Below are 9,691 nucleotides of genomic sequence, written 5' to 3'. Positions count from 1 at the left end.
ATGAAATTATCCAGATGTCATCCAGCTTCATAAAAGTACCATCCAATGCAAGTGGAAAGGACAATATTAAACCGTAATTTGCAGTGAGACTCAGACCCAAAGCAATCGGAGCAACAACTGCACAAAAATTGCAATAAAAGCATCCTCATTGTATGAATTTGATTATGTTAACAGGAGGAACACACACTTAATGTAATTATCATATGTGCAATAGGATTAACCACAACCATTGCAGTGGGGTGGCCCTGTTTACCAAATATTTCCTATATTCTAATCAAAAGCACGCTGAGGAGTTTGGCACATTGCACTATAAGTGGCTTCATAGTGAGTAAATTAGTTTTTACTAATTACTTATTTAATTATTAATTAAATTATTGTCTAAATATTAAATCCTGTTATGTGGACAGAGGCAGTGAACTGTTGCAAATGTGCTCGATCAGGAGGATGCCATGGAGACTTCACCTTGTCATCATGGCATAATTATCAATCAGATGTTCAGGTGAGTTTTGCAGGTGAGCTTCTTGTTTTTTTGCAGTCCAAAATGCAGTAAATGAGCATACTACCAAGCCCCTGTGTTTACATGATTAGTGAATACATAAGTGTAAAGTTTGAAATGCCTCAGCCTCTCCCCCTCACACTTCTGTATCTATTTACAATAAAATCTGCAAGATTTGCAATCCATGTAAGTGGGTGCTTATACCTGTGTCTACATCATTTATGAACTCCAACAACTTATTCTTCCTGCATTGACATGATTTTTGCTATCATGTAGGCCAGGGGTGTCAAACTCGTTTGTACATTGGACCACTTTGGCATCATGAACTCATTAAAAGTTACAAGTTGCACCTGTATAAATGATACTGTTGATTTCATAATTTCATTCCAGTTCACATAGAAAATGTTAAAAATATCACAGTAACAAAATTAGCACCTTTAGGCCCATTTGAACAGTTTATCAGCAAAACAAGTTGATATTGGGGTAAGATACACTTTAAACTCATCATTCTGCATCACTTTCTCTCTTTTTGGACATTTCTGGGTTGTTTTAATGTGTTGTGGGAATGTGTTGTCATCTAGTGGCAGAATGCTGTTACTACACAGTTAAAAAAAATCTATACTCGCTTCAGGGGGGGACAGTTTCAGCCACTTTATACACTTTAAAAGGATATATGTCTCTACTTTATGACATGATATCCCTTTTTTGCATATCATGAGAGTTTTAATATTTTGTGTTTGTGGACATCAAACAACAATTAACAATTTCCTCTGCTTCATGCTTGGAACTCAAACAAAACTTGATTTATCAATGGTACTTCAGCCTGATTTGTTGAATTTTCCCAAGCCTTGAACAAAGCAATTCAGTTTCTCTTTGGGCTCATATTGTACAAAGACTATCTGCTCAATCTGCATCTAGATTTCTCCAATTATTCAATAGGTTAGAGGTTTTCTAGAGAACTTCTTGTTCCTATTTTGAGTAAAAAAAGGTGACCATAATTTATTGATCACCCTGATTTCATGATAGATACTTTTGTTTTAGATTATTGCAAGTATTTAAATATATAATAAATAAATAAATACATAAATAAATATGTTTTTACTTATCTGAATCAACATTGTAAGGGTGTTTAAGGAGTACTACATGGCCTTTGCTACATACTCTGCAAACAATTTAAACTTTTCCAATGTTTTGGGACATCAAATCAAGCCGTCCAATCCTCTTCCACTTGCGACCTTATAAGGTAAGCAAAATTGAATTAAATTAAGAAGTTTTACTGGTGTCCGATTTGTTAAATCATCCTCAGCCTTGAATTAATTTTTTAAACACCATTCTTGAATTCTAATAGCAAAATTCACAAAGCAGTGCTACTTATTCAATTTGCACATTTTTGCACATGCTTTGCACAGATGTTTTGATTAATTTGTGCCTAATTTGCACCTGTTTTACTAACATGTCATTCTTGCCTTTGCTGCAACCACAAATACAGCAGATCCAGAAATGACTGAAAAGATAGAGGAAAAGTTTCCTTTTGTTACGTGTTTAACGTGTCTGTTTTACATTTTATTGTAATTTTTCTTAAATATAAAGAGTTTTTTGTGGCTTTCTACCCTGATGCCATTATTTTGGAGTCCAAAGTTTGTTAATGTTGTGAGAAATAACTTACATCGAAAGAATTCCTCATCTGTAAATGTGAGGAAACTCTTGTCACTTACAGGCTGGAAATAATCCAGCTCTACTAACCCTAAAAGAAAAAAAGAAAACCTAATTAACTTGGGAATTGCTCCTTACCCATTAAGGTATTTATCATTCCAGACGTTCCTCAGTCTGGTGTCAGCAGGCTGGAAGTTTTCTAGAGTACCTCCGGTACTTATGTTCAACAAAGGTAAGTATATTTCTTTTGGTTAATATTTTCCCTTGAGTTAAATTTGAGATTCCTCGGGACACTTGAATACAGCTTCATCTTCTGTGTGTTTTTGTTTCTAATATATATTAGTAAAGTAATTGATGAGGCATGACATATTATATTTATGTCCAGACAGGCGTTCCAACTGAATAAAAATACATTCAATACTATAAAAGTAATTTAAAACACAATTTTAGTGTTATGTTAAGTACTCACAAACACATGTTTCATGTTTGTCAGTACACAGTAAGTTAATGTACATTAATTTGTTGCAATGTAATTTTTTTATAGATTTTTCGTCACATGAAAAAATGGGGGAAAATGCTTCAATTCTGACTGATATCCTGGAAATCGAAGGATTTGAAATAGCTCCAGAGTTCACGTACCCTCTGTTTTTCTTGCTTCTGTTTGTCTATTCCACTCTGCTCTTTTCTAACATTTGTGTCCTTACACTCATCATAAAGGAAAAGAGTTTGCATCAACCCATGTACTTTCTTTTCTGTAACCTGTCTGTGAATGACCTGATCGGCAACACTGTCCTGCTGCCTCAGCTGATGGCTCATGTCCTTTCCACCAAACGTTTCGTCACCTATAACCAGTGTTTGCTTCAGGCTTTTCACAGCCACACCTTTGGATCTGCATCGCACATGATTCTTGTCATCATGGCAATCGACAGATATGTGGCAATCTGCCACCCTTTGCGGTACAGCACCATCATGACAAATAGGACAGTGATCAGTCTGTCTGCAACTGCCTGGGGTTTGTCCATACTGCTGGTGTCTGTCCTCATAGGTCTGACAGTGAGGTTGCCTCGTTGCAGATCCCTTATCCAAAATGCTTTCTGTGACAATCCATCGCTGTTCAAGCTTTCTTGTGAGGATGTGTCCATTAACAACTTGTATGGACTGTTTTTCACTGTGCTGTGTTTTACCTGTTCGATTGGAGGCATCACTGCTACTTACATCAGAATAGCTCTCATCTGCTGGATGAAGAAAAACAAGGAGCTGAATAGCAAAGCGCTGCAAACCTGCACAAGCCACCTCGTTCTTTATCTCATTATGCTCTGGTCAGGGTCCCTAACTATTATATTACATCGATTCCCAAATTATCCGGATTTAAGGAAGATTGCATATATTTTATTTCATGTTGTGCCTGCTAATTTAAATCCTATTATTTATGGACTACAAACAAAGTCTTTGCGAGACACAATTACTCATATACTCCGAAGAAAAACTGTGATTTCCATCTAGCATGTTTGTTAGCATTTTCTGCAAAAGAGCGTGTTGTGGGTTTTTCTACTTCATTAAAACAATATAACTGATTAAACTATAATCTGAAACTTATTTCTTTATATCACTGTAAAATACTGTAAATTATTGGGAATTTCCTGTTTTTGTCCTGTGATCATTGTGTTTAAATATTTGTATTAATTGTATCTAATTGTATGATCAGTCACTGATCGACTACTGTGGCTAAAAAAACTTAATCTCAGTATCAGACTCATTTGAACGTAATCACCTCTAGAAAAGAACAGTTTTAGAAATTGGATTCTAGATTTTGCTAAAATAAATAATTTATCACCAAGAAACTGTCCCCAACTTTCCGCAAACTGCAGAAATACTCTGATGATCTTGGTTCAGGATTGTTACTGAGCTGCAAGTCATTTTTGAGGTAATGCTGACATCTGTTTTTCAAAACTTTCCAAAAACGTAATAAATCAGTTCCAGTAGAACTTTATTGATTAAGCCTTCTGTCTTTACTGTTCAGCTGAGATCAGGATATGGTGTGTACAGTAGTGAAGGGGTTGCATATCTATTGAGCATTCTGTTTAATTGCTTGTTATGGCAGATTTAAAAAAATAATTTTAAACAGATATTTTTTTTTAAAATAACCATGAGTTTCTCCTCTTAAGGCAAGTTTAACTAAATAGCGTGATTTTACCATTAATGTTTTTTGTCATTAACTAAACCATTGATTTACTTTCCGAGGACTACTGCAAATGTTCTTTTAAAACTAAAAAGTGTTCTCCTTATCATTGTTTTTGATTAACAACATTTATACAATTTTATATAGGTGTGTGTGGAGGTTCCTCCATCTTTTTCCTCAGTGTTAGTATTTCTTTAAATGTTTTCACACAATATAGTTTTTGCATTAGGTTGTTTACTATTATGGGTGCACACATTTAGTAAACACCTTTTTGTTTATTTCAATCATTAATTTCTGTTTTGCTGAGTTTTAAGGATTGGCTGGGGGAGAGGACTGGTTGAAAGGCAAACCAGGAAATGGAACAAACCATCAGGCTGCTGGAAGCAGGGGACTTGATGTTAAAGAACCTACCTCTCTCTACTAACAGCATAACTGCTAAAACCTCTGTGGTGTTAGATTGTCGTGTTTTGATAGTTGTGTTGTAGTTAAGATATGTTAGTTTGAATTAGTTATTTATGTTGATGCGTTGTTGTCTTTGTCTCATCTCCCACCCCTCCTCGTTTGTGTAGGCTAGCCTTTGTGCATAAATTCCCCTGTGTGTTGATTGTGGTAGGTCAGTTTTTTTTTCTTGAGATTTGATGTTCGAAGTCTTCTTTGAACAATTTTTGAAAAAATAAATAGAAGATACTTTTTTATATATGCCTTTGTCCTTGTGCCTTACTGGTCGGACCTTCACAGTGTGTTTAACCAGATAAAAGACGTGTGTTATTTAAACCTCACAGATACTAAATTACTGTTTGCTTTTTTATTACTTATGGTGAGAAAAATCAATGGCAGCATTTCAAAAGGCAGTATATAAAGTCAGTATATCCACTTCTCTTTGTGTGCAAGAATACAAATTCCAATAAAGGTACATTTTACTAAACTTAGTATAGCCAAAACCATATCTATAGAAACTCAAATTATCAATGTTTTTGAGCTTGTTAACTTTAAAAGCTTATGACTTAAATTGGAAATGTCCAGCCTCTTTTCAAAACCTGCCTATCCCATTACTTTTTCAATCATTATTTATTTTTTATTTTTGCAGAAAATTTACATTAAACAATTTAACCACCATACTTGATCTATCAATTTCCTGTGCCAGCATGATCCAGATCAGAGTAAGAGGGTTGGACAGTTGTCTATTTCGTAAGAGGGATGGTACATCCTGGACAAAAGGCACACAGGACAACTACGTGTACACACACTCACACCCAAGGGCTTCCCGTTATTTATTTATTCATTCATTCATCCATCCTTTCATCCATAAGTACATCCATAAACAGTCATGGGGGTCTGGTGCCTATCTCCAGCAGTCATTTTGTGAGAAGTGACAGTACACCCCGGAAAGACTGAGAGTCCATTAAAGTCTGTCAAGTAACCTTGTAAGGATATCGCTGGACAGTGATAATTGGAGTAGTTGGAGAAAAGCCATGCATGATGACATCTAGATCTTTAAGTCACATCTTATTCTCTCAGCACTTTCCCAAAGCAGCACAGTTATTGTTATTTTCATATTTATCATTGCAATGTGTACAGATTTTTAGTTCCTCTACTTTAAAATGGCCTTTTCCATACACCAACTATTAAAAGACACTATAAAATATAAGGATAACTAAAATATAGGGGTATTTGCATAGGCATCCATACAGTGCCTTCACACCTCTTGAACTTCGATGTACAAAAGTATATTTCACTTTATTAAACTGGGGTTTTAAAAAACAACAACAACAGCAACAACAATTAGTGCACAATTCTGAAGTGAAAAGAAAACAGTACATGGTTTCCAAAAGTTTGCTTTTTTTCCTCCTTGCCATGTCCAGTTTCATGGCAAGCAGAATGGTGCTCAGGCTGAGGATTTATTTTATTGTTATTCAGAGACTTGAAGAAAATATATATAGACAAAACTACAAAATGTAACAACCAACTACTACAAAAATAAAATTAAATTAAATATAAATCCTCCTACGGCCACCATTGATACCCTAACACGTACAAAAAGACAAAAACAAAAACAAAAAAAAACTTCAAAAGTCACTTACTTATTAGAGCCCCTTGTGTGTAATTTAATTCCAGTAAAAAATTAATTTCTATGAAAGGCTCACATATTGGTTAGAGATTATCAGTGAACATGCATGAACTACATGCAAAGCGCAACGTGGGGAGGAAAACTCACACTGCATATCACCATGCTCACAGCATCCACATGGTCAATCAAGGTGGCAGTGGCATCATGCTTTTCAAAATGCTTTTCATCTGCATAGTTGCAAACGTTTTTCAGAGATGCATGGATTGAAAGATGCATGGAGCTAATTTGGGGGCAATGCTGGAAGAAAAATCCCCATAAAATATCTGGAGGTTTATGGTTGGTAGCCTGTATGATAAAAAATATGAAAAAGTTCAAGGGGGGTCATTAGAATGGCAATACAGTAATATAAGACAGCACAATCTTATCTCACATAAAAAAATAATCTTAAAAATTGAAATATTTACAAATCCCTAAATATGAAATTTACAAAGATCTCCAGATTGTATTGCTTAAAGACAGGAGGAAAACACTAGTGGTATAAAATTTAACATACAAATGTCTTCTTTGATTTGCCAGCAAAGTCTGCAATTCTGAGTGGTGAAAATAAATATGTTATATATTTTTCATAAAGATCTCATTTTACCAGGGGGACTTAATTTTTTTTTTAAATAAAGATAGAGCTGATTATATGGCTTTTCCCATGATTAGGAGGCTCATCAAAAACACCATTATGAAAAATATCCACATGAAAAAGCGATCTAAAACTTTAGCTACTTTCTTCCATTCCCCAGTCCGCTTCTGCATGGCCCTCTGATCTCTGTAGCAGTTGGCGATGTACTCAATGTTATGCTGCAACGGGCCATCGTTGGCAGGGATGTCGCAGGAAATCTCTCTATCTTTTCTCTGTTCGCCACTTACCCCTCCCTTCCGGCATCTCCTCCGACCTCCTGATTCCCCAGAGTCCAGGAAAATATTGCTCTTCCAAGTGCTGTGCTGGTCAACAGGGTTCCTGCCCCCTGATCCTACTGGACTTAGGAATTGATCAATTTCCTCTTTCTCCTCCATGATGACACCTCCGACTGTCTCTTGACCACTTTTCATGACGCAGTCCTCTCTTCCTGGTCCCACCTGCCCGTTCATGGTGCAGTTGTTGTTTGCTACAAGTGGAGGTTCCTGCATTTCTGGCTCTGCTGACATACAGTTCTCCCCAACTTCATAGACGAAGCACATTCTGGCCATGTACTGCAGAATTACTATTTTGGCCCACTTTGGAACTGGCTTGGCATCTGGGCCACAGTGGTGAATGTTCATGATGAAGATGGTCAGAGCAGTGGAAGCTGTAATCATTGTCATAGTTGCAATGTAATATTTTCCTGTAGGAGGTGAAAAAGACACAGAAATAAACATTTGCATCACCTGTCTGCATGTAAGAATCATGCGACGTGAAATTGGAGGCCTACATTGTTATCCTCACCAATGAGTGGCACATTCTCAGAAGGTGGCATAATTTCTGCAACCAAAAGCTGGAAGACGGTGAGTGCCAGCATCACAGTGACCCCCAAAGACACCTTTTCCCCAGAATCAGCAGGCAGGTAGAAGCCCAGTGGAGCCAGAAAAGAGATCATTACGCACGGTATGAGGAGGTTGAAAACATAAAAGGAAGCTCTTCTCTGGAGCTTCAGCGTGTAGGTCACATCTGGGTATGGGTCTGCACAGCATCCATACTGAACAATATTCTTCTCAGCCGGCATGCCGAGCACTTCCCACTCCACATTGTCCACCAGGTCAGCCAGGTCGGCGCTTTCCATGGCGTTCAGGATGTCGAGCTGGTTGCCGTTGTAGGTCCAGGAGCCATAAGTGAACCTGCACTGTTGACCGTCGAAGGGGAAAAAGGACACATCCACTTTGCACGAGCTTTTTGTGATGGCAGGGGAATCCCACATCATCTGGCCATCATGTCGGATCACCACATTGGTATCCATGGGGCCGGTAAAATGGTTGTCTGCACTGGAAAACAAGTTAGCCCATCTCAACAAGTACATCATGGCAATATGGTTCACATTCATTCCAGAAAAAAATAACATACATGATCAGAACCCAAAGGCACAAGTACACAAACTGGAAGAGAGTCAACTAATTTTTAATGAGTTGTACTCAGTTCTCAGCCTGTCTGCATTTTACACTTTCTGCTGACCAGAATTTTTCAATGGAAGAACACATTTTTTATCAAGGATCACAACCAACATACCTCTAATTTAAAGTGTTGGAAGAAAGAGCTTAGAGCCACAGTGGATAGTCGTCTGCTTTGTCGATGGCTTTGCAGCAATCCCTCATACTGAGCAAGCATGAAGCGACAGTGGAGAGGAAAACTCCCCTTTCACAGGGAGGAAAAACCTCCAGCAGAACCAAGCTCAGTGTGAACGGTCATCTGCCTCGACGATTGGGGGTTAGAGAAGATAGAGCAGAGACACCAAAAGCACAGAAGCATACATTGATCCAGGAATACTTTCTATGTTATAGGGTAATAGCGGGTGATCTGTCTTCCCTGGATGATGTCACAGCTAACAGAACGCCAGACCAGGTGTGAGAAAATGACAGAGAACAAAAAGTTAAAAGCTGAAATAACAACAAACAATGTAATTTGGAGAACAGTAGGAGAACTCAACAGAGTGAGCAAAAAATATCAATAAATGTGGCCAGTACTGTAAATCTTTAAACATCAAATTCTTGTGAATTGGTGTAAAAGCAGACAGAGGCCTGAACATTCCTGAATAATGGTTTCAAGGAATGATCAGCTTGTGCCTTTTTCACTGATCATTGGGAGTTTCAGGAGAGTAACCAAATGATCAACTCAACACCAGTCCGACCTACTTGTTATATAGGACTATATCAGGTCTCCATACATAACTACCAGGTATACGGATGGTATCGAGTCCATCGTACTCATCTTTGTCCCATCTAAGGTGCGCATCAAACCACACTTGCCTTATCCACAGATATGCAGTCAAAATCTGATTTCGCTCATCCTGTAAAAGATGAAAACTGTTAACATGCCACATAATAGTAGTGCAAAATAATATACCAAAGAAAGTGTTAATACATAGATGGCATAGAATAATACAGTTGTGGCCATAAATTAACATCCACTTACTGGGTCCCCTGGTGTGTTTGGAAGCATCTGGAGCTAAACCAACAGGACAACACCCTCCCACACCGCCTCCCCTCACCATCTTCAACAACTCTGGGTCTGCTGCTATAGCAACCACCCAATTTCGGGACCTGTAATGGTCCTCAC

General features: G+C 37.6%; 2 protein-coding genes across 2 annotated transcripts in view; one reads left to right on the top strand and one right to left on the bottom strand.

Annotated features, from left to right (window-relative positions):
* The first annotated feature begins 2,349 nt into the window (after positions 1–2,349).
* On the top strand, positions 2,350–3,652 carry LOC118566728 (olfactory receptor 13H1-like). Its single transcript, XM_036149975.1, has 2 exons — positions 2,350–2,381; positions 2,694–3,652. The coding sequence occupies exons 1-2, from the start codon at positions 2,369–2,371 to the stop codon at positions 3,650–3,652; spliced, it is 972 nt and encodes a 323-aa protein (XP_036005868.1). The 5' UTR covers positions 2,350–2,368.
* A 3,125-nt stretch (positions 3,653–6,777) lies between these two features.
* The window catches only part of LOC118566700 (neuronal acetylcholine receptor subunit alpha-10-like), a 20,649-nt gene continuing 17,735 nt past the window's right edge, over positions 6,778–9,691 (bottom strand). The window contains exons 2-4 of the mRNA XM_036149852.1: positions 9,268–9,675; positions 7,871–8,403; positions 6,778–7,769 (exon numbers count right to left, since the gene is read on the bottom strand). Coding sequence (XP_036005745.1) covers positions 7,081–7,769; positions 7,871–8,403; positions 9,268–9,675 — 1,630 coding nt within the window. The 3' untranslated portion in view covers positions 6,778–7,080. The remainder of the gene's footprint in view (positions 7,770–7,870; positions 8,404–9,267; positions 9,676–9,691) is intronic.

Source organism: Fundulus heteroclitus, chromosome 18 (assembly GCF_011125445.2).
Source record: "Fundulus heteroclitus isolate FHET01 chromosome 18, MU-UCD_Fhet_4.1, whole genome shotgun sequence".
Taxonomy (NCBI): Eukaryota; Metazoa; Chordata; class Actinopteri; order Cyprinodontiformes; family Fundulidae; genus Fundulus; species Fundulus heteroclitus.
This window is presented reverse-complemented; position numbering and strand designations above follow the sequence as displayed.